Source organism: Anoplopoma fimbria, chromosome 10 (assembly GCF_027596085.1).
Source record: "Anoplopoma fimbria isolate UVic2021 breed Golden Eagle Sablefish chromosome 10, Afim_UVic_2022, whole genome shotgun sequence".
In the NCBI taxonomy this organism is placed as follows: Eukaryota; Metazoa; Chordata; class Actinopteri; order Perciformes; family Anoplopomatidae; genus Anoplopoma; species Anoplopoma fimbria.
In genome coordinates this window covers 2,108,919-2,134,866 of record NC_072458.1, presented here as the reverse complement: position 1 = coordinate 2,134,866, position 25,948 = coordinate 2,108,919, and the positions used below count along the sequence as shown (strand labels likewise).

Sequence of the window (25,948 nt, the reverse complement as noted above, 5' to 3'; positions counted from 1 at the left end):
TTTTTTCAACATGTTATACTGTGACTTGTTACGACATGCTATCCTATGACTGTTTTATTTGACGTGCTATGCTATGACTTTTTGACTTTTTTCGACATACTATTCTATGACTTTTTATTTGACATGCTATTCTATGACTTTTTATTTGACATGCTATTCTATGACTTTTTATGATTTTTTCAACATTCTATTCTATGCCTTTTTTATTCAACGTGCTATATTATGACTTTTTGTGACTTTTTTCGACATGCTATACTATGACTTTTTATGATTTTTTTCAACATGCTATACTATGACTCTTTTATTCGCCGTGCTATACTATGACTTTTTTCGACATGCTATACTATGACTTTTTATGATTTTTTCAACATGCTATACTATGATGAGGGAACCACAGTCTATTGTTTCCGCATGGTCCTAGTTCCTCTACAGGTCTGTTTGCAACTCCTCAGCTGTCACCTCTGCACTACGCAGAGCTTACTTCATGTGTCAGCATGGCTGAATGCACATCAAGGTAAAAACAATAAAAGACACACGAGAATCAGTCATTTAAAAACTAGTTTATTTACATCCCGACATTGAAGGAAGGTAATGTTGAACTGCAAACTTTTACAGAGCTGAACAGGCCGAGCCTCGTCTACTGCACCGATGCCTGGAATGACTTCATTCAGGATCAATAACTTATGTAAAATATTCTTCACAGCAAAAGGATTGAAACTACATAGTAAAATACTGTACAGTGTTTTGCACACATAGTAAGCACTTTCAACATAACAGTACTTGTTCCCCAAGAGGCAGACATTTACAGATCTGGAGTTGATCATTATGGCGGGTAACTGGCTTAATTAGCACAAGGGCTGCAGGAAAATACAAAAATATAGAATTGTATGTGATAATGTTTAGAGGGTGAAGTGCTTACGTGGCAAGAGAAAATACCTTAAAGAGATTGGATGACGAGCAGCAGTCCAGGACCTACAAATGCTTAATGGGAATAAGTTGGAGAGTGATATAAAGGGGCTGCACTGGTCCAAGAGATATACTAGTAAAATACAGAAAACATCCACAGACTCCTGCTTATCTCCCACTTCTATAATCGAGAAAGTGTGTTCGATTTAAACATACTCTTGCAAAGTTTGAATCCTTGCTTGATACTGCTAGATGGTAGCTTTGAAAAGCACAAGCTGCTAACATCTGAAGGTGGCAGTTTGTTTTTTAAGTGTAACATTTTTTTTGATCACTCTTTCACTGAGCCTTGAATCATCTCACACTGAAAAATGACAATTATCCTCCCTCTTCAAGACACATTGCACATAAGCAGAGGGAGATATACATTTGTTGTATTTACAGTTTAATGCAGCAGAAAAAGCTACGCCTTGGCTTCATGTTTTACTACATTAATTTCCCCAGCGTCATTTATCTCCTGAGTCCTGGCAGCAGTGATATGACTGTTATCCACAACAGGTGGGTGGACAGTAGCTGCATTTTAAAGACGTTTTCAAGACTTTCAGCCATTCTTACACTCTTCTTCTTCTCTTTTGAAAACACGGTACTAGTTATAGCTCTACCATAGCGTTTTGAAAGTCTGACACTAAGGCAAAGTAAGACCACAGAACATTTTAATGACATTGAAAAGGGTTTGTTACAGCAGCTACAATGGCAATTTGGTCATGTCCTCTTTCATTTGCTTGCTATGTCGAGGGGTCCTCTTACACTCGTGGTGGGTTTTAGTCCTCCTGGCCTCGTCGTGTTTGGGAGCGGACTCTTTTCACTCCTGCCCTCTCCTTGGTGAGGTTTCCAGTCAAAGCAGCGTCGTGGACCTGCTTCATGTACTCCTGGACTTCAGCTTTGGCGTGCTTCAGCAGGTCAGCCTGACCCTGAGAGAAAAAACAGGAGAAATCAGGAGAGAAGTGAGGGATTGCAGGGTAGCGAGGAGAGACAGGGACAGACGAGGGAGGTTGAAAGAGAGCAAAAATATGAGCAACTAGCTAGAGGCCAAAAACATGTTCTAGAGGTCTTCTCCTCAGGCTGTTTGGGTTTATTTGTGAGTTTATCAGTGTGTGTTGCTGACCTTAAGGATGGTGATGTTCCAGCTGAAACTCTCCAGCGCCCGACTGACCTTGCGACCCCTCAGCCCCTCCTTCGCTGCCAGACTCTGCAGCTTCTCATGAAACTCCATGGCTAGAGCCAAAAATACACACAACCACAGCAGGTTACAGAACAGTGATTTGTTGGCAACTTCATTAAAAAATAATTCAAACAGCAACCTATCAACCTGTGAAGAAATATACCTTGGTCAACTTCTCTGAACACAGATAACAAAATCATCTATTATTCCTGTGTAGATGTAAATGTATGCAATAAGCACCATCCAAAAGTGTTTTTTTTTATTGATAAAAGGCAATTCTTTAATTTGCCACCCTAGGAAAAGAGAATGGCAGGTGCTATTAGTACCCAGGTGCAAGAAGCCAACAATACTATTAGTGTGTGTATAGCAAGGCAGAGCAAAGCACCCAGGTTTCCGTTTACACATTAGAAACTGTATGTATATATGTAGCCTACTGTGGGCTAACATGTTACAATTTCCTAACCCTAACCAAGTCATTTTGTTGCCTAAACCAAACTGTGACTGAAAACTGAAAATAATAATGATTAAAAAAACAAAATAAGTAAACTTAGTGGTAAAACACACTTCTCACAGGACTTAAACCACAGTCATGATTTGACCCATTAATCCACCCCAAAATACTCCCTTCACATACTTTTTAAACTCTTTTTACCACTACTAATATTGCTATTACTTCATTTTTTTCCTTTTGGCCATCTAATTATTGACAAATTTAGTAGCATATACAACTTGGACAAATGTAAAAAGACACTGAGCCATGGCTGTGAAAACAGGCTGTGGTTGGTTTGTATACTTTGTCGAACAATTGAAGTTGAGCAACATTGCTATTTGCCGCTCTCTTGTGGTGTGTGTGAGCAGTAAACATTGTTCACAAAAAATATACGAGTCAATATTGAACATTCATCATGAGCGTTTAATACTATTCCGAATCTCAAAACGTATCAATGCTGCGTGTCAAAAGTCCAGTATTAAGTGGTAGGGCTTGGCTCTCTATGGCTATTAGGAGTATTTAAGGTTCAGTAGGACGCTGTCACACACTAGAGGACACACAGTGATTATATGTTCAGTTCAGCTCAGTAATAAAGGTGTTTTCTCTCACCTATTGCCTTCATTTCTCTTGATAACATTCACAAATTCTGATGTCATCATATCTGACCAATCTTCATTTTGCCTGGAGGCCTGGAGGCTTTACTCCACACCAGCATCTAGACTCTGGGGAGTCCTTTCCTATCTACAGTCTTCGTATGATCCTACGCTTCACATCAATCGGGCCTCATCTTCAGTCTTTCTACGTTGCCACCCTCAATTAATTTCTGTACACTTCTAATTCATTTCTACTTTTTGAAACTCAGATTATAAGCATCAGATTTCCCAAAGTGAGAGAAGAAGAAACAGAGAATGAGCAATGACAGATCCAAAGGAATGATGGAAAGTGGATGGAAAATCTGAGATACAGAGAGAGAAAGAGAGAGAGAGTGTCACAGAAGTCCGGCCGCCGGCTAGTTAGAGTTTGAGCAATGAGTTGTGTTGTGTGTGTCTGGCTTCGTCTGACTGCCCCGGGCCACTGTCCCACTGTTACCATGGAAACCCAGAAGTGGGTTAACACAGGGCACACATCACTGCGAGCCATCAACGAGAGCCCAGACGTTTAACGCGCCAAGTTTGAGACCACACACAAACACACACACACACACACACACACACACACACACACACACACACACACACACACACACACACACACACACACACACACACACACTGAGAAAAGAGTAAACAGATTGGATGTGAATTCAACTCACACAAAATCCCTCTCTGTCACTAAACGTCTGCAAACGCTGACACACACCTGCACACACATACTTTTGTCACTGCTCTACGTTCGCACACACCTACAGAAGTTGCTCGACCATAACCTTTACTGAGCGGTTGCTAGGCAACTCAAAGCCTACGTGCCAATGTAACGTGTGTGTGTATGTGTCTGTCTATTTCCCTGTGAAACCAAGTGAAGCCAATGGAGGGAAATTATTTCCAAACCAATTCTTGGACAGGGAGCATACACAGAAAAAACACACACAGAAATATGGTCCTGACCCAGAGGCAAATAAAACCTTCAGGGTTTCAGCATCACCTTCACTTCCTGTCTCCTATCTGAACTGTGACCATTATTGATGGGAAGAGAACACAGATATAACTTCCTGTATGAATTAATTAAGAAACAACCAGGCATATATATATATATATATATATATATATATATATATATATATATATTTTTTTTTTTTTTAGGATATCATGAAGAATAAAATCTATAAATCCAGATGTGAGTCCCACCACTATACAGGTCAGGGCCCTGGAGGGAAAGCAGCTGCTCAATTGAGGTTCTTTAAGGGTCAGTTCACCCAAATTACACAAAAAAAGCATTCTTCCAAAATATATCCCCTTATTTGGTGATGGTGGATGAGATCTGCTGGGTGTGAGGCTACAGCATATGATTCCATCATGTTTCTTACTCATCAGACCAGTCAGTGATTTCTCAAGCTAATGCATGTTAATCCATTATCAAAGTGAAATAACATTACATAGTTTGTCCAACAGGGATCACTAACAAGTTCATTTTCAACAACAACAAAAATGCCTCTTTCAGCACCTACGTCACAATTCTTTAATTATAAGGGAAACTTTTCCAAATTTGTTGGTCATGTATGTTTTTAAAAACGGAATATCAACAGATATAGCATATTCATATTTCTAAAACTCTAGTATTGGTTATGTGCTTTCACAAATTTACTTCTAATGGTATTGATAATATTTGATTTGCCCAGCATTAAAGAAACCCTTTTCTTAAGTGAGGTGAATGGAATTTTATTAGTTGTGATCACTACATTGAAATATTAAACAGCAATGTCTTTCCAGGAATTACTCTGAATAAACCACTGACCTCACTGTGCACTGTTTTCCTTGGAACTACTAATTAGCAAACAAATAGTCCCACAGTGTGTTGTGTGGATTACCCACAGTAATAGGGACATTGTTTCTGTAAAAACACACGACTAATAATTATTTAAAAAGATACTTTACGCCCCCTTAAAATTTGTTTTTTTATCTGACCACTGATTTAACTTCTCACTTTGGTGCAGAGATGTGGCTCCACCACGGATGTGATACAGTATGCTGACACATCAATGATGGGTGTGATTGAGTGTAGAGACTAGAGGCGGCAGCAAAATATTTCAGCGTGAAGATATATTTTTTGATGTTTTAAGTGACAAAGAGTTATCTCAAAACCTGGCAAAATAAACCCAAAACAATTTGCATGACTATCTACCACTAGAACTAAGAGATACAGTTAGTGTTTTTAAATTTGGATGAACCAGCCCTTTGACACACTCTGGTGGATTTACTCTCTCTTCTCCCTTGGTGTTCTTGTCGTCCTTCCAGCGTTGCCTCTAGCTATCCATCTCTGCCATCCATTTTCCCACGGCTTTCTTCTCCCTCTCCGTTTCAACTATCTCTGCTCTGATGTAACTGTGCAGACATCCATCTCTGCCACCAGCCATCCCACAGCTCCCTCTGAGTGACCTGTTTATGCCTTCTCGTTGCCCACCCCCTCTTCAAAGACTGATCTGAGGACCTCCACCTTGGGATCACCTGATCGCCATCTTTACTCTGTACACACAGGATGAGTTTTGTTCATAAGATCAGACCTCGGGCTTCGCAGCAGCTCTTTATCAGATGAACTTACCGGCACTCAACTATCTCACTTTAAAATCTCACTCTATTTACTAATACAACTAGAACTGATCACATGTAAAAGTTAAAACATTCATCGCTGTTAAACACTATCTTTCTCAACAATGGCCAAAATTGAACCATGATCTTCCTCTCAAAATATAAATTCATCCTCAGGTTTACCTTTATTTATCCTTCATCTCCTCTTTTCTATTCACGGCAGTATTGAAAAGCTGACAAGCTTGCATGCATTCTAACCCACGCTGTTCCTATAAGGTCAACAAAATGTACCACATTGCTTAACTTTGTAGTCTGTGAACATGATATACATTTGTTATTCTAAAGGCCCTTCTAGAGAACGGCATTGGAAATTAGCATTAGCTATAAATGCTGTGAAACGTTGCATGGAATAATTGTTGTGCAATTATCTATGTTGATTGTATTTGTCACTGCCAAATTAGCATTAACTCTCATGAAACCCATGGATGCTTTTTTAACCCATGATGTCTGTAACTGCAGCTTTTTAAAATCCAGCACCTACAGAATCATATAAATTATGTGAATATGTTTATTTTTTCTCTCCAAGCCACTGGTTAACACTTCCAAATGTCAATCACAGTGTCTCCCGAGTGACAACTGAAGCCTGAATCGAGGTGGTGAAGGGAATGTGGGTAAAGGGTGAGTGTTGGTGTTTGTGGGTTCTTTATTGCCACTCTGATGACAGTCTGGCTGTCTAATGTCAGATCATCCAGACGGTCCTCCTGAAGTAAACAAACCTCTGCCAAACATCACAGAAATGATATCAGCAGGTCAGCTATGTTGCCCTCCCCTTAACAGAAGGAAGGATGATTGATGGTGGGAGCTGCACAAGTTTAAACCCCCTCCATCCAAAACATACAGAAAAACCGGGCCAGTATAAATACTTATTTACATGTAACCACGCGTGACACTGTTGATTAGGCAAATGTCTGCATAAGATGGGAAAGGAGAGGACAAGAAAGGAAAGAGCATAAGAGGAGAGGAAAAGGAAAGGACAAGAAAGGAAATGGGATACAAGAAGAGGAAAGGAAATAAAAAGGAAAGAAGTGAAACAAGGATACAAGGAGATGAGAGGAAAGAGCATAATAGAAAATGAAAGAAAATGGGATGGGGCAGAGGAAAAGATAGGAAAGAATGAGAAGAAAGAAGACACAAGAAGAGGAGAGGTAAGGGGAGAAAATGAATAGAGATGCAACATGAGGAGAACAAAGGAGAGGAATGTGTAAAAGCAGTAACAAAGGAGAATGAAGGAAAACAGAAAAGAGGATTCTAGAAGAGATGAGAGGGAATTAGGGGAGGGGAAATTAAATGAGGAGAGTTAAGTTAATGACGCAAGCAGTGGCTGCAGCATGGATAACAGCAATGTTGAAGAGGCTATGTGGGAGTTGCCATGAGTGGACTAGGAACATGTGCATGGTTTCTACACACACATCAGCATACACAGTCTGAAGAGCAGCATCTAATACAACCAGTCACACACACACACACACACACACACACACACACACACACACAGCGACGCACCCATTGTCTGTATCTGTAGGATCCTGTCGTGCATTCCATCGGAGAGCTCGATCACTGCTCTGCTCGCTTGGACCATCTGCAGACAGGGAAACATCTATTAGCATGAAACACACACAGCTGTAGTGCAACATAAACTCTTTACAAATCACCCATCTTGTTTTTCTGTGTGTAAAATCACACATTAAAGCACATGCATGTCTGTTTGATTGCCTGCTGTTTAAGGACACAATATACTACACGTTATATTGGTGTAAATCACATGAGAGGTGAAGGTATACAATTAAATAACACACTGTTGTTTTACAAATGTTGGCGATGTTAAAATTACTGAATTAGCCAATTGGAGTTCACACTGTTGGCTGTTTTACCATGAATTGCGCAGTAGACACAAAATCACATGCACGCACATAAAGGGACCAACGGAGACTTCACAGCTCTTTTAGATTAATGAATTAAACACACACACAAACACACACACACACACACACACACACACACACACACACACACACACACACACACACACACACACACACACACACACACACACATATGAATGGCATGAGTAAATTCTGCCTGATTAATTCTGCACTTCCTTTCACCCTGCTGGGATGAAAAAAACACTGTTCAAAAAATAAGGGATTAACTACGGTACATGAATTTGACCAGATCCAATTCAATAAGACACACACACAAACACACACAGACACACAGTCATCCTTGTTTCCTGTCTCTGTTGTTTGCCTCTCCCTCCAGGCATCAGGATTGAGGTGTGGAATCCATTTAGCTGAACGACATTCAAATCTATGCTAATGGTATTCAGCAAACTTTTTCCAACTCTGATCCGCTTGGCTGGAAACGGAAGTGGCTAAACACACGCACACATTGTTACTTACACACTAATGCACAAATAGACAGTCACAGGTCAATGCAGTGGCTATTTGCATAGCAGTGACAAACAACCCTAGTTAAATTAAAGGGTCACGGTTTATACACCGGCGCCTTAATCATAACTTAATAAGACTAGAGACAGATCTTTTTGTCTCTACTACAGCCTGTTTCTGGTTACAAACCCTCCCTCACTCACAATGCACACACACATACACACACAAACATCCCATTGTGCTCTCTTGACAGTATCTCTATATTGGCAATTCATTCTGGCGGTCAATCATCCTACCCATGAGACTCCTGGGGAATATCTAATATTAAAAACAAACAAGAGCACTTTGAGTGAATATCAATTTAAAAAGTATTGCAGCAGCCAGACAGGTGGCGAAAAAAGGGGCGTAATGTTATAGGTGGTCAGTCACAGTCCAAAAAGGCCGAGAAGGAAAAAGAAGAGGCAGGGACAAAGAGAGATGAATGACTGAAAGAAGGGATGAGGAGGCTGAAAGACAGAGATAGAGACCAATGGGAAATATGATAAAAGTGAGATATGAAAGTGAGGACAGAAAGAAAGGCTGACATTCTCTCCTTGCAGTCAAGCGAGCTAAACCCACCCAAACAAACAGATTCATCCCGCTTTATTGTCTATTCGATGAGCTGACTAACAGACCAATTGACCTCTCTGACCCCTATTTTTCCTCTGTCCCTCTTTCTCTCTTTGTATTTATTTTTCCTCGGGGGAGGCTGGATTTATTTTTTGACATCATTAAATAAATTAAGTCTGTAAAATAACTTTCTCCTCGGTCGATGATATTCGGGTGGAAACACACAGTGGATTCAGGCCAAGGGGAGGATGTCGCCGATGTGTTTACGGGGCCTTGTTACTCCCAGAACAAACGGGAATGTTGTCCGCTACATAACAATGAGAGCCCACTTTGTGTTTGAGAATATATTGGTTAAAAAGGAAGCTTTTGTCTGGGAGGGGGGAGTTCATTGTAAGTTCAAGTACACAGGAGACGGGAGGTGGTTCACGGATTTGTGATCTTTGTTGCTTTTGTTTGCGCTTTCCTTCCTGTTTATGTATTTCACAGATGAGAACCTCCATCAGGTGAACAAACTATAAGTATGGAACTGTCTCTTCCTTCCTCACCATTTCATACGTGGAGACGACCCGGCGTAGGACGTCCGGCAGGGGCCCCTGGGGCTCCAGTGTGGGGAAGTGGTCGAGGAGGTTGAACAGTAGTAAAGGCGCCCCGTCTGGTCCTGCCACCCTGGAGCCCAGAGCCAGGACGCACTGCATGAGGTTAGCCACCGCCGACACCCCACACAGCTCCCTGAACACTGCTACTGAGTTCTGGGGGGGGGGGAGAAGAGGACAGACAGATATGAGAACCTGCACGTTTTAACACTCACAAAGTTTCACAATCTTCCTTTTTTTCTTATTTCCAGACCTTGATGGAAAAACATAAAATCTGTAAAAACTCATTCGCACTCAGTCTCCCACTTGATTTGCTTTCTCTCTCTCTCTCTCTCTCTCTCTCTCACACACACACACACACACACACACACACACACACACACACACACACACACACACACACACACACACACACACACACACACACACACACATAATCAAAAGTCACTTTTGCAACAGAGCTATTAGTCTTTTCCTTCGACTATTGATTTGCTCTCCTGTAGGTCTTCCCTACAGCTGTGCTTTAGCAGTAGTTCAGGTTGAAATAGAAGAAATCAATAGATGCGGATGCCAACAGTCTCACCACACTGACTGAACATATAATTACTCTTTTATTGCCCCAGGGTGACACACACAGACAAAATTGCTGCCTGGCTTATATCAGCTTTTGTTCAACTATTGATTAAAATATGACACCGGTGGCAGTCTTCCCTTTTCTTCTTTTCTGTTGTATATACAATAATAACTGTTAAATTTCAATACATTGATAATGAGCAAGAGAAATAAGAATATCCCTTTTCACTCGTAAGTTTCTTACACTAAGAATGAATAATGCTGATTATTTGGGGCTGCAACAAACAACAATTTAAATCTTTATCCACCAATTTTTTTATTTTTAGTCTAGAAAAATGTAAGAAATGTGTTAAAAAAATCAGTCCAGTGCAACATATTCATTTTGTTTGTGTGTCTGAACACGAGCACAAAACCCAAATTCAAAGCAGCAAATCATTACATGTGAAGCTGGAACCGGTATTTGTTTCATTTTTGCCTGATAAAGGACTCAAATACAAATATTTATCCAAATTGTTGTTGATTAATCTTCTGTTGAAGTGTTCACAAGTTATTAATTCACTCTTACTGACCTGCATATTTTCCCTCAGGTCGGTGGCTTCCCTCAGCGGTGGACCAGCCATCTTGAAAACCTCATCAACAGCCCGGACCCCCAGGTCCCTCAGAGCTGTGTAGTCCCTCCCCTTGCGTGCCTTCCGCACAGACATTCCCCTTTTGTGAGGCTTTCCCCCTCCCCTCCGATTGGTGAGGGCCACATGGACAAAGAGCTTGGCGTGGGGAAGTTCCTCCCCTGTCAGAGACTGGAGCGGTACGTGTCTGTAGCCCGGTTGAAGGCACTCCAGAGGGATGGTGTACTGGCCTGTGGTGGAAGGGAAATCCTGTTTCATTAGAAAAGAAATATGAAAACATGTCCGGTAAAAACACTTAAACCCTGACACCAACCTATGAACTCATCCCCTATGAAGTCGTCATCCAGCACCACAAAGCGAACCATGGCGAGCTCCGGCAGGTTGATCTGCAACTCAAAGCTCTCGTCAAAGACAGGGTTTTCCCCATTCTGGGTCACCGTCCTGGTGCGGCGCTCCGTGCAGTCAGCTGGGATACCGTGGATCTCGACGTACACGTAGGGGTCCACAACGTCTCCTTTGGCCCCTGAACCCCGCGGCTTGGGAAGGTTCTGGCCGCTTATCACCTGGGAGGATAAACACATAATCATGAGTTTAGAGGCTTATTCTCGTTTATTAGAACTCAACATTTCTCGTGGTCTAAGCATTATTCCAGCACACCTTCACATGGAGCAGCTGTGGAGACACACCGGGCACCGTGTCTGTGGTGTCCGCACTGAAATAAGACACCTCCTGCCGCATGATGGCCGGCCGCAGAACGTAACCACAGTTCCCATTCTGCCGGAACCAGGCCGTGTTCAGGTCCATCATCAGTCCTGCCGTCTGAAAATTCATAGACACAATCTGGCAACCGCACTTCCACAGGTCCTGAGGGTTCATATTGCTTGAGTCAATGCGCATGGGGCTGGGGTAAACCCGTGACAGGAAATGCTTGTTGTGGTTGACAAAGTCTCCAGGGCTCTCGCCAGCGAGACGCACGGCCAGAGACTCGTGAAAGGAACACAGATCCCAGGGGTTTTGGCTTTTGGACGACGTGGGGAAGTCAATAAAGTGGACTGAGCGGCAGAGAGTCACTAGGTCAGAGAGCTCCTTCAAGAGGGGGAGATGTTTGGGAAGAAGATGAGGAGGATTAGACTGAGAGACGGCCGTCAAGGAGACACTTTTCTGCACCGTGTCCTTCTCATTTCCTCCAGGCGCTGCCACTCCACTGTTAGCTGCTTTCAACTTTTGACACATCTCTGCCCCTTCATCCTCCTCACTTACCTCCCCGTCCTTCCCATCAGGACCCGGCCCCAACTTTTTACCCTTTAGTAGAATCCGATGCCTTAAAGCATGCGGCGATGGTAGGTATGACTCCCCTTCGTTTGGCGGATCTTTGTATAACTTCTCCCCTAGTATCTTCATGAGATGTTGCCACATCACTTTCTGCTGTTGAACTGAACAGTGGTTCTCAATACATATAATTAATGGGAACTGCGAGGCCACAAACGCAAATCTTCCAATTGCTTCCAGCACACAACGTAAGGCCAGCGGTGGCGAGATAGAGTGTCCAGTACACACCACCGGTTCCTCATCGGGGCCGTCCCAAACGTCCATCTCCACACAACGGCAACCCATCTTCAGTGCGCGGATGTAGCCGGAGATGTCGGACGGACCTCGAAACTGGTCCTCGATGAGGTAGGTGTTGTGGGAGGAGCTGATGTAGTAGTGAGACAAAGGCTGGGACATATCTTGGCACACGGTGTCGTGCTCCTTGTCGAAGAGGTGGCACTCCGCCGAGGTGAGGTAGCTGGTGAAGCCGTCCAGGGACAGGTATCCCTGCTGCCGGCCCTCCTCCGATGGCTCGTGGGAATGGATGAGCTTCAAGCTGGTCTCCTCGCTCACCTTGAGGACACAGTAAGAGAAGGGAATTGAGAGATCAAGAAAAAAATTGGAAAAGGGGTGTAATGATGTAATAAAGGCTGTGATTTGCAAATATATGTGTGACTTGTTTTCTGCTATTTGTATGCATGGTTAATTCATGTTGACCCACTTGAGTCATGCCTTGCTCAGCCTCAAGGAACCTCATCAGGTCTTTGGTGTCCAGGAACTCCTTGTTGCTAGAGAACTGCACCAACAGAAAGTAGATCTCCGGACGCGTGCAGAAGTCATGGAAGACCTCGATGAACTCCTGCCTGGTGACTCGCTCATTTCTCCCTATTAGTCTTTTGTTTTCAACAGGATCTTTAACTCCAGGTTCATTATCTAAAGTCAGCCCACACATCCTCTCCCTCACTCTTTGAAGCTCTTTGAACCTGTGCTCCACTTTGTGGCCGCCGACCCCGGGGTTCACGCTCTGTATCAGCCTAACGGCCAACTGCAAGCGGATCCCTTCCTCGACGTCTTCCTGTCCGTCTGAATCAGCAGCGGAGGAGAACAACTTCTCCAGCCAGCCAAGACGAAGGCTGTCCTGACTGCTGGAGAGCATGTCCAGGGCGTGTTTCCCGTACTGCATCAGATACCTGGAGGAAGAACGGACAAGGCAGATGTAATTGGACAGAATATTTTCCTTATGATACTGCATCACAAATATTTTCAGTTTCATCTCAGGTATTTCGCTGACACTCACATAAAATACAATTTCTGCAGCAGTGAATAGCCCTCCACTCAAATCAAATCTCAAAGGACCACAAGAATAAAATCAGCTCACTTAGATCTTGCTATTCCCCACAATATAATCAATAAAGGAGGAAAGACAAAACCTAAAACACAAGGAGATATCATGTAGGACTAACATCACGGTCATAATTAAATTAGCTAGATTAGTCCCTACCCCACACAAATTACATTTTCATCATTATTTGCTCATCTTCATGTCAGTCAGAACACCAGTGAAGAAGTACAACATATGCACTAGCACCAAGGCTTTTAAAAAATAAAAAAAAATGTTAGAGAGTGAACCTTTGAGTTGGGATTTTGGGCTATATAAATAAAACTGACTATGCTTATGTAAAAAAAAAAAAGCAGCCTTTTCGTTCATTTTATTTGATTAGTTCAGCAAAAAAACACATAGTCATCCAGAAAAAGAGACCGCTCTCAGTTCTTGCTGTGTCATACCTCAGGCCTGTCACCCAGATGTTAGCCACCTCAGCAGAATTGGCCACCAGGTCCAAGCTTTCATACATCTCTCCATAGATGATGGAGAACGCACAGTCCTCGGAAATCTGCTCATAAACGCCACTGGTGCGGAAAGTTTCTGTGTTACGACCTGTCCGTACCTAGAGTTAGACCAGGGATGCAGAAACAAATATATGATATAAAAATAAACATAAATCAGTGGTTGCCTTCCTGATGATTCAGGGTTGTAAATATTTCCAATGCTTTAGTCTAAAAGACTAAAAGTGAGATCATTAATAAAGTGTGGGAGGGTGGATTTATACGAGAGGTATTCAAAGACATCAGCGGGGAAATATGATATTAGTTATTACATTGGTTTTCATAAGAAGATCACATAGGATACCTAATGTGTGTGAATTGGTTAAACAGATAGTTCATAGATAAAGTAGTTTGGGAGCCATAAACTAATAAATGCTTTAGGACGGACCTTTTTTATGTATTTGATGCAGTCTGAAGTAATTTCAAACAGCAATATTAGCTTCGATCTTTGTTCAATTATGTAAAAGGTAAAGTGAGGGGTCTTTGGGTTATTCAAATAACATAATCAGCAAGTAAACTATGTGGGGGGGGGGTTAGGGACTGCCTTTTCCCAGTTTTGTCTGAGAGGAGGCCCACAGTCTCAGACTTTGAAAAGCCCTGGTTTCTTTCCCTGGACACTGACCTCTCTTATGGAGGCCAGAGAGATGCGGGCCTTGTCTGAATCCTTTTTGGATGGCTCCCAGCATAGAGCCTGGAGGCCTGCGTCCAGCAGGTAGTAACGCTGGTAAACACGGGAGTTGGTCCGGATTTTCTTCAGCTCAATCCCCTCAACCTGAAATGAATAGATAGAGTTGTCAACCATTTACTCACAGTGTAAAGCTCCCTTCATTTCACTTTTGAACCAGCTCCCTTTAGTGTTTGACAGGCTCAAAATCCTGTGAACTAACAGCAACCGTTGATGCATACAAGGGACATTAAATATTTCCTGCACAGATAAGTGAAATGTACATGTAAAGGTTTACAATGTGGCTGACCCACCATGGAGTGGATACAGTCTGCAGCACTGCTGATCTTCTTTTCTGACAGGCTGCTGCTGAAGGACACCGTCTTCTTCCTCTCCCGACTGCCACGTGACCCATCCTGATGAGGAGGGAGGAAAGGAAGGATGAAAGGACGGCGCAGATAAAGAGAGGAGGAGGGAGGGGGGGGGGGGATGGTGCAATAAGAAGAAGACAAATGAGTTGAAAGAGAGAGACAGACAGGCAGTTATCTCTCTGAAGAATATTCTTTGCTAGGGCATGACAAAAAAAAAATTCCATCTAGAATGGATCTCAAAGGATTAAAAGGCATGTCAGTTTATATAACAATATATAAACACAGATTATTTGGTCTCCTACATAGAGCCTCCCCCTCCTCCCAATCTGTTGTTGTTCCTGATGCTAAAAGCCTTCGCTTGCCCTTGCCTTTCACCATTACACCATTAATCATACCTGACCAGACAGAGGCGGCAGGCAGCAGCATTCTAATTCTGCCCCTCCGCAACGACGCCGGCAGACCCAATCCGTTTATCTGAGCTCACCATCGCAGCTCATCCGTCTTATTTATTGACCGATCAGATATCACCCCCACAGAGAACAGATAAGAGCATATATGTGGGCAAAGTTATTCAATTATGGATATATTAGAGTCCCGATAAAATCCAATCAAAGACTTAATTGAAGCTAATTTAAGGTCTAAGCAGGATGACATAACTGTAGTTGATTCAATCTTAAGAGTGATTGGGGGCCCCCACACACTCAACATACAAATGTCTTACTTACATACTGTGGGCCCATAAATCACAAGCAGGGAAGCAACATGTACAAGACAATGTGTAATACACTAATCTTTAAAATCAAAATGTAATTCTACAATACGTCGATTCATATTTTCTTTGTGAAAATTCAAAATACCTAGAAATATACTGTAAATGAACAAGGGCTGTAACTAACAACTACTTTCATTATGGATCAAACTAAAACCTTATTCCAATCTTCACATACATACAGGTACAAACATGACATCTGACCTCTGTATATGAGCAGCAGGGGAGAAACGTGAGGGTTCATTGTCGGGATCAAGGACACTTCAACATACGGACAGTGGGAGCCGGTGATAAAACTACTAAACTTGTTGTTAAAGGACAGCCTGAGCCACTTACTGAGCCACTTACTGTCACTCAATAATTATATGCCAATTATTTTTTGGAGCAATGTCATAATCTAGTTACATACTCTTGATTTTAAAATGTGTTGCAAACTCTTTTCTAATCATTGTAGCTAGCAGCACTAGCTCCAAACATCGCAATATCTAGCGTGAAAGTCAGGCCTCCCATAAGGCCACTCCCCCAAATGATCATAATGAACATCAACAAGCTTGGCTTTTTCTTTGGCAGGTTGACCGTCCACTCATCAGGCCGAATAAATTATCTGACGGGCTTATTACAGTCCTGTGATAGCCATAGATTTGTTTTTATCATAGCATATGATTTATTGATTGCCATCGGGATGTAAAGAGAATTTCCACACAAGTAATAAATAATGTTTTAGAAGAACATTACCAACTCTAGCTTTAATCGATTAATTGTTTCATCTTCAATTGTTTCGATTCTACACTTTCTCTTTTCTGACGATTAATAAACTAACCATTTCATACAAAACTATATAAAAAATATATATATATATGTTTATGTTATCAGGTTTTGTTAACAAGAAGTTGTTTTGCTTTTTAAATCAAAGCAAATTCGAGAAAAATACTTTTGTCAGTGTAAGATCAAATCCAGCAGCCTGTTGATGTGTGGCAACACAATGAAGCTCTAGTGTAAGTTCAGTCAGGAAGAACATTATTTTGCATGCTTAGGCATGTAGTTTATTTGTCATTTATTTTGCCATTTATTCCCTATCAGTCATGCACATTCATAATTCCCATGCTGTCATTGTCTGGGGCTGTCAATCCTGATTTCAGCAGTTTTTTCATCAGCTGTTTAGATCCATCCAATAGCACAGAGACCTTTATTGTTAGCCTATCATCTTCCTGCTGTCTATTCTAAACATGATTCTCTTGGCACATTAATGCTGCTGTTACGTAAGCTCCTCTACCTCCCCACCAGTGCCCAGTCTTCGCAGATTCATCAGTTTCATCAGTTTCATTGTCTCATAATTTCATCAGCCTCATCAGCCTTCCAGTCTCAGCAGGATCATCAGCCACCACCACCACCAGTGTCTGGACTCCACACAGGGATTTATGTTGTTGCTGCTCAGGGCAGACATCCCTCAATCACCAATCTACCAGTAGAATCTAAGTGCCAATGACTTTCTGTCAAGTCTTCATTATCACATATCACCTGTGATAATAAACAAGTATTTCTCATTCAGTAAAGTGTCTCTCCTGTTTGAAATTCATAAAGCTTATATGGTTTGTAGGATTTAAGAAGTTTAAATCTATAATCAGAAGGCCGTTTAACATTTTCATATTTATAGTGAATTTTTGTGATCAGCTGCGAATCAGCATGACTCTGATTTCCTTTACAAAAGGGGTCATATGAGAGCACTTGGATCTTTTATGAGAGATGAGGGGAGGGAACCCTTCATATGAAAGCAATCTGGAGGATATGAAAGGCAAATGGGGATCAGAGAAATAAAGAGAAAAAAAGATCCTGTGTTTCAACCAAAGAATATGAATGAACACGTCAGAGAGGGGAAGCATAACTCACAGAGTATGAAAGGTTTCCCTCAGAAGGCGCATCACCGTCACAAATCCTCAAATAATTGCCTCATTAGGATGTGAACAGTGTTTCAAATGGCGACAAGTTGTTTTTTTTGGAGCCGCTGTAGTGAGGGGGGCTCTAAAAATACGCCCGGTGCCCTGGGGTATGACAGAGGGGAGGACAGAGAGACGGTAAGTCTTTACCTCAAGACCCACCTTACTTACTCTACTTAAACTGCAGGAAGCAAAAAAAATAAAAAAAAGCTCTGACAATCAGTTATACTCCCTAAAAAAAAGATCTGAACTAAATAAAACACTGATTTGATTTTGTGTTGTTATTAAAAAGCTTCATCCTTAGGAGTGCTTCAGCAACACCTCTGAAACAGGAAGACTCCACCACAACAGCAGCATTTATTCTGAAAAAGCACCCAATTTGAATATGAAAGCACGTGGGAAATTCCTCAGCGATGCAGAATGATGAGCAGAGCCAACACTTATTGACTTAACTCACAAATACAGACCCCTGCACTTTCACACAGTACAGTACCACTCCAATCAGTCACACTCTCTCATCCTTTCATACAGCCTGGTGACAGGCACCGGATATTAACGTTGGTCTCAATCTATAGCTCTTCCTGTGTGTGCCTGTGTGTGCCTGTGTGTGTGTGTGTGTGTGTGTGTTGACATAAACGGTAATGGTATTTGTGTGGCTGCATCAGAACCAGTCACAGTGCACACAATTTCATTAAATTTAGGAAACTCTTATCATAACAACATGATCTCCACAGACATTCGTGCACTATGTGACCATTAACAAACACGTCATTCTTGATTAATAGACAAGGAATGGACAAATCTGCCTTCCCTTAAAAATCTAATAAACCTCATATGGTTTGTGCCTTTCACAAGCTGTGTTTGCAGCAGGGGAAACACCAGGATTCTCCCAGTGGCCACTTCAACAGTTGAGATTCAATTATCTCATGTGTGGAGGCTGTCCTGCATGTGCACCTCCGTTACGCCTACGACATAAATTCACTGATAAAGAGAGAGACATAACCAAAGAACGCTGACGTCACTGTAGACTCAGAATTAAATTATCCTGACAAAATGAAACTAGAGGGCACAGATTAACCCGCCAGAGGACAGACACATGAATAAAAAACAAAGGTAAATGTATTGATTTTTCTCTTCAAAAAAAGGCACACACTGTCTAAGCAGATTAGAGCACAAACACAGACACACACGATGAAAAACAAAACAAGTGCACCCTCTATACCCTGATTAAAAAAAAATCCATTTTACTTTAATCTCTGTTAGAATGCGCTGTATGTTTCCGTCACAAAGGCCCTATTTTGTCTTTCTGACTAAGAGGAAGATGAGTTTTCAAAACCACCACTGCGCTTCAAAACAGGAAGCCGCCTGTCAGCTCGTCGCAGAGCTTCCTGTGGCTTCACTGAGGGCCAAGTGAAGCGACAACACAAAGGACAAAGACAGAGAGAAAGAACTCCTTTTACAGTAATACAGTAACAGTAGATGTCACTGTTGAATGAAAACCTCTTTACTTCTTATTCTAATTATTGATCATTATTTTTTAGGTTTAACACATCTGTGAGCCCAACAAGTGAATGATTCACTACCTAAGATTACTATAAATACATTTTGGAAAATGACCCACTGCTTTGAGATTACTGATGTCCCTGATAGAACATGTTGACTGATGAACTGTGGGGACAGATGGATAGATGAACGGTGAGAGAAATGGGTGAGACTGTGTGGTGGAGCAGATTAGATGCAGTTATCAGAGAAGGACCCACAAGATGACAGAGATACATCACAGAAAATTGAAAACTTGAGAAAACGCCACAGATCAACAAAAACAAAGAAAAAGATGAGCTAGAAGAAGGATGCAGAGAAATAAATGAAGGAGCTCTTTGGTTGATTTTCTGTCTCTGTCTTTATGCGTACAGAGCCCTTGGTATTTGCCTGTAGCGACCAGCATGGCCTTCATTAGCCAGCTTACATACATTCACGGTATGATGTATGAGAGTGTATGTTTATATGGATGCAGCACGCTTGTATCACTAATTACAGCATCTCAGAGTCAGCAGAAAGAAGATGAAAGTCATTAGCAGGTGTCATCTTTGATCCACTAATTAAGACAGACAGAAAATCAGAGACGATGGTTGTTAGAATAGAGGAGTGAGAATTGGTGGGGAGGCAGATCTGTCTTCCCTCTAGCCTTGTGTGTTTGACGGCAGATGAAGGATGATTAATAGCATAGTTTGTTTCCAGTGCGTCTCACCCTGGGGGGTGATTTACTGGAAAAGATGTATGGAGCGTGCAAAATAAGCCTTCAATAAGAAAGTAAGGGACTCTACTATCAAGATTTAATATTTCATTTAAGAGATATGGGGAGATTTGTTTTGAGGTTTATTTGTGTTTCAAAGCCATTATTTAACCCGAACACTCCCTTCAGGGTGCCGGCAGCCAGCAGTGTGTGTGTGTGCATATACTTCTATTCATCACATTATACCATGGCTACCGAATAATTGCTCCCGATTGGCTGGCAGGTGTCCATTAGAACAGTACATGAATCGCTGCACAAGGCCATTGCGCTGCAGGTAACCATAGCAACAATAATGATGCTTCGTCCCTTGCACCAGTTAACTCTTACTAATGAAACTGACCTAAATGTGGGGTTAAAAATGGATGACAACTTACACACAATTGCACACATGTGTGACGGCAGTAGAGGACCAGGCGTTAGTGTCAAACAGGTCGCAGGAAGTACTATGTGGTCGGGTCATTCTGTCAGCGGTTAAATGTATGGCAATACTGCTGAGCAGAAAATGTGGTGAGAGTTCACAGTAACTCAACTGCTCAGTCTGCCTATAAACCCCTGCCCGTGTGGCAAGTAGAGCTGCAGATGCTCTTTAACGCCTCAAACCATTGAAGTCCCATGAACGCTCAGGCGCACACACAAACACGGTCACAGACACAATCAAAAACACACACGCCACACAAAATGAAACAGGTAAAGTTTGACTTGAAAAGGCCCTCTTGTCAGATAGCTAACCACGATTAAAGCTGACAAACGTCACAGATGCATTTACTGAAGATAGGAGGACCAATCAAACCATGAACAGGCGGTTGGAGCCTCGAGTCAGGCAGCAGTGATCAAAGCGCTTAGCGGGGTTTCCACGCGCCTCAGTGATGACTTGAGGTGAGGCACACGAACAGGTACAAACTCAGACACACACACGCATGCATGCATGGCTGGAGGTGTATTAGGAATCGCCAGAGGAGATCAGAGTAGTAGCATGTTGCCTGTTGCTCCATCACAATCAGTGAGAAGGTTTATCCACTCCCTGTGCTGTGCAGGGGTCATGCTTATGCAGGCTAAACTAGTTTAAAGCTGGCTAAATATGTTGATTTGAACTACAGGAGGTGCTCAGGGCTTCTCTGACTCATACAACCCCAGCTGTGTGCTATCGCCTCGGGCTAATGCTGCTCCCTCGGTCTGTACAACACACACAAAAAGATATAAGAAATGCACACACAGCAACATTAGACATGAATGCTGATGAAGGTACACACACTAAAATAAGCTGTCCAGTAAAACAAATGTTTTAAAATTGGATGAAAGTAAAAGGAGAATATTAATACCATTCTCGTGTCTGTCGGCTAGATATGATGCTGGAGCCAAGGGAGGGTTAGCTTAGCTTAGCATACGGTCTGGAAACAGCCTGGCTCGCTCTACTTTTCCGTTTTTTGTGCAAATCAAACAAACACAATATCATGTGTGCTTATAAGCACTGTTGTGCAGATTCAATTCAATTCAGTTTATTTTGTAAAGCCCACAATCACAAATTACAAATTTGCCTCAGAGGGCTTTACAATCTGTACACATGCGACTTCCTCTGTCCCGGATTACCTTTGTACAGTCAGGCACGCTGTTTCTCTTTGCTTTCAGTCTTTATGCTAAGCTAAGCTAACCTTCTCCTGGCCGCAGTGTCATACTGAATGAGCAAAAATGTGAAAATAGTGTTTTCGATATTCTCATCTAACTCTTAGCAAGAAAGCAAAATCATGCATATATCCAAAAAATGTTTGCACTATTCTTTAAGTTTTAAGATAAGTTGAAGCATCGCAGTATCCTTTAAGAGTTGAGGCAAGTCTTGGCTTATATGTCTTTCATATCTCCAAAGACTTTGGGGTATATATGGTTTGTTGTACATTCTCTCTAACACAAACATAAACATGGCAAACATGTATTTCTGAGTCTTACAGTACATTTCCGCATGACTAATATTGGAGCTGGAAAGCAGATATTTGTTGGGCCTAGCTGTGTTTCACTAGATGTCAGGTCTGTTCAAGTGTGTGTGTGTGTGTGTGTGTGTGTGTGTGTGTGTGTGTGTGTGTGTGTGTGTGTGTGTGTGTGTGTGTGTGCATTAAAAGACAGACAAAGAGAGTATTTCAAATCAAGATGAACTTGAAACAGACACAAACTGCATGGGCATCTGATTCTGCATCTCCTTCACGCACACACGAGAGAGAGCGAGACAGAATAAATGAGAGGGTAGCGGAGAGCATGAAGAACATACTGATGAAATACAATTAAGGGTACTCTCATTACCTCAGCCGAAGCGAATGGGAGCGCGCACGCACCCACACCCACACACACACACACACAAACTGGACATAAATCACATGACTCCTGTTAAAAGCCCTCTGGAATGTCAAGTTTCCTGTTTATCTGCCTACATACCAGACCAGACTCTTATTGTGTGGAAGCCTGAGTTGGGCCATAAGGGTAGTTTGGGTAAACACAACAGAACAGACTGCTGTGTTGACAGGTGGATTCATAACTCCTAAGCTACATCTATCTTAAGCCTCAGGTGTCTTTGTTTCAAAATACAAGCACGTCTATGGTCCAGGAACAAACGTACGCGCACTGCTGTGATGGATGGTTTGCTGCATGTTCTCAGCATTAAATGTGCCCACTGAATATGGACAAATCAAATACAACATCGTACCACGAATGCGTGCTTCAATCCACGGGATGAATATGTAGTGTGCAGCATTTTCCCCCTGTCCCCCTGTCCTGCATTAACTACTCTTTGAAGTACAGGTGATGTTCTGGAAGCAGAGCCAGGACTTAATTAACACCATTTTTCTGAACCCAGCATGAGATGCCAGAACTTCACTGAAGCAAACAGAGTGTATTTCAAATCCTCTGTGTCAGGCTGGCTGCGATGTCGTAACACACAGAACACAGACAAGAGCAGGCCTGTGTGTGGGCAAGGAGGTGAGGAACATTTGTGTGTGTGTGTGTGTGTGTGTGTGTGTGTGTGTGTGTGTGTGTGTGTGTGTGTGTGTGTGTGTGTGTGTGTGTTTGTTTCAGTGAAAGACAGTTAGGTGTCATCCCCCGTTGCTCATGACTTAATAGCAATATTGCAACATGAACCTTGCAAGGAGATTGGCCAACTGGCCGGCTTCCTGTCTTGCAGAGCAGTACCCAATCAGATGCAGTTAAAAGCCATGTTGGAATAATCATGTCTTTACAGGCAGTAGCTCTGGAGACAAGCAGCAACTCAATACAAGACCTCCCACATGCCTAGAAGGCCAAAACCATAAAAGTACAAAGTCAGCGAGCGAGCTATTGATTAAATGTTAATGATGTGGCAATACTTTATATGCCCTTTGAGTCACCAAACAACACCATATACTGCAAAGCAAAGTGTGATATCTGTGTCAAGGGCTTAAAAGTAATAAACTTGACATGAGAGCTCAGATCAGCGTAGGCAGCAGGGTTAATTGGAAAGGGGTATTCAACCGTGAGCCACACAGGGAGAGGCGCAATTTCTAATTTTAATCAAAGACTACAGCAGGTGATTTCACTTTTTACCTCCTCCTCCTCCTCCTCCCCCTCCTCCTCTTCCTCCTCTCTGGCTGATGGATGGCTAATAAGTGACAGTCCCTGCTGTAGTCTGTGACTGGAACAAAACCTTCTCTGCACATATCAACCCAATGTGACACATATGACTGCAAAGCTCTGACATTGAGTGTCATACTCGAGGCTTGGGGTCTTAAAGGTTTGATAGGCTGGTAAATGTGTCATGATGTCCATCCTGAAGCACAAAAAAAATACTCATTTGTCCAACTTGTTTCTCAAACGCCTTGGATCGTGAGGGAGATGAGGCGACTGATCATTCTGCTATTCCACAAATACAAAGTAAAGCTGACAGGAAGCAGAATCACAGCATTAACTGGTTTGTTTTTTCAAGTTGCGGGTAGAGTGTATTCATGTTACATTACATTACATTACATTACATTGTAATGTAATGTATTTATGTGTGTTAAGTCACTACACCTGCATGCACCATTCAGTAATGCTTTGATAGTGACTTTATTGTTTTTTCTTTTATTCCATGCAATGTGTGTGTTGCAATTAAAGTGCAACCATGATATCCTACTTTATCCTGTCTTATCTTCTATGGAACCACTGCTCATTCATTGCAGGTCTACTATGGCAACAGTTTGCATGCATGTTTTGTTTTAAAGTGTTTGCTCTTCTGTTTCTAAAGCAAGGCGAGAGGATGGCCTACCTTGATCAGACTGCTGCGTCGGGGGATCGACCCGACCCCACTCTCCCACGTCTGGGACTCGCAGCTGGCTTCGTGTTGGATCCTCTTCACTGCGTCTGACACGCCGCAGTTTCCGTTGGACACCGGCTCCCCTCGGTGCGTCTCCGGGCTCACCGCGGCTCCTCCTGCCGCAGCTTTCCAGCCGGCAACCGGTGAACCCACGGCGGTCTTGTTCTCTCCAAAATCAGCCATGGTGACACTTTTTTTTTTTTTTTTTTTTAAAAATTTTTTTTGTTTTGTTTTCTGGGATTTCTCAAATCTCTTTTTAAAAAAAAAAAAAAAAAAAAAAAAAAAAAATACAACCGTCACGGCTCCAAACGCAACAAAGCTGAACGCGGATTCAGGCGAGCCATCGTGTGAAGTGGAAGACAGGCGACCATGCGCAGAGGAAAACTTCTCTCTCTCTCTCTCTCTCACACACACACACACACACACTTAGTGGGGGTGTGTGTGTGGGGGGGTGACAGTAGAACACACAGCTGACCGACACCTTCTCCACGTCCACCGCCAACACTCAACACATCTCCGAGAGAGAGAGAGCTGGATGTGCGCTTGCGTTCAGGAAATGCACATGTCTGCCCCTCCTCCGCCGCCGGCTCAGTCTGAATCAACGGGGATCATGATGGTTTGTGTCTGAGGCTGCATTTAAAACCAGTCCCTGCTGCTCTGTCTCACACCCAGTCTCCTCCAGCAGCCGTCATCTGTCCCCCGGCCTGTCAGGAGGCTGGGTGGGCTGAGCTCCTCTGTGTCACTTAAGCTACTTGTGCTTTATATATCAGTTATTATCCATTACCAAGAACAACTTGGGAGTTGCCAGGTGGTGACATCTCTCTGTAATTGGTTTATTTCTAGAAGAAAAGAAAAAGGCTGCAGACATGTTGACCAGTATCCATGAAAGGCAACTGTTTTAACATTTATAACCACATACTTATGATTGAGCCTCTTTAAAATACTTTTATTGACATTCATAAATGTCTAACCTGGCAATTAAAACCAACCATTAATGACTTATGAACATTTTCTAACTTCAGACTTGGCAATTAAAAGCCTCTTTTAAAGACTCATTAATAATAATCAATGCAAACCTGACAATTAAAAGCCTTTATTAATGACTTATAAACATTTAGAACTGAATGCCTTATATTAAAAAACCCCTCTATTCATTACCTTTTTACATTCATAACTGCAGACTTTATAATAAAACCCTCTATGAATGACTTATTAACGTTCATAAACGTAAACTTGATATTCTTTCCTTCCTTCTTTAATTAAATACTTAGCATTAGTAGAAATCAGGATTGTGTCGTCCTTCTGTATATTGTAAGAAAGTGAGCCATTGTCAAGGTATGTTTTGCAGTTTAGACTTGCACTTAAATTAATATTTTTTGATTTGCACGTTTAAGACAGTCCTCTGCATACCTTAACACACGGTAGAATGTACCATAAAATGCCCCTCTAAAATTAAATTGAAATCAAGGTCATGATTTTCCTCAAGGATCCAGGGGGACATGTGATGCATTGCTCAGGGAAAAATGCCAAGATGCCTTCCTCAAGGGTAAACGCCAAATAAAATAAATGAGTTCACTTTTTTTTTGCCTAAATGTAATTACCAGAACTACATTTCCCAGTGAGAAAGTACAAACAGAGGGCAGAGGATCCAGGTCTTTTAGGTAGACTTGTGTCCATGTTCCCTGAATTGCAGTGTTTCTGTGACTCTGCT

The 25,948-nt window shown here is 42.2% G+C and overlaps 1 protein-coding gene across 1 annotated transcript; it reads right to left on the bottom strand.

Annotated features, from left to right (window-relative positions):
- Positions 1 to 565: 565 nt before the first annotated feature.
- On the bottom strand, positions 566 to 24,420 carry LOC129097761 (inactive phospholipase C-like protein 2). Its single transcript, XM_054606662.1, has 12 exons — positions 24,190 to 24,420; positions 14,876 to 14,977; positions 14,520 to 14,669; positions 13,799 to 13,959; positions 12,735 to 13,203; positions 11,363 to 12,586; positions 11,019 to 11,268; positions 10,649 to 10,935; positions 9,459 to 9,662; positions 7,421 to 7,496; positions 2,069 to 2,178; positions 566 to 1,874 (listed from the first exon to the last, which is right to left on the bottom strand). Exons 1-12 carry the CDS (start codon positions 24,418 to 24,420, stop codon positions 1,725 to 1,727), a joined length of 3,414 nt encoding a protein of 1,137 aa, XP_054462637.1. The 3' UTR covers positions 566 to 1,724.
- Positions 24,421 to 25,948: the final 1,528 nt, after the last annotated feature.

Excerpts from the sequence above, each read along its gene's own strand:
- LOC129097761 (XM_054606662.1), bottom strand. The coding sequence starts at position 24,420 with ATGGCTGATTTTGGAGAGAACAAGACCGCCGTGGGTTCACCGGTTGCC. Across the intron at positions 14,978-24,189 it reads GACGCAGCAGTCTGATCAAG|GATGGGTCACGTGGCAGTCG; the intron begins GTAGGCCATCCT and ends CCTCCTCATCAG. Across the intron at positions 13,960-14,519 it reads CTCTGGCCTCCATAAGAGAG|GTACGGACAGGTCGTAACAC; the intron begins GTCAGTGTCCAG and ends GTCTAACTCTAG.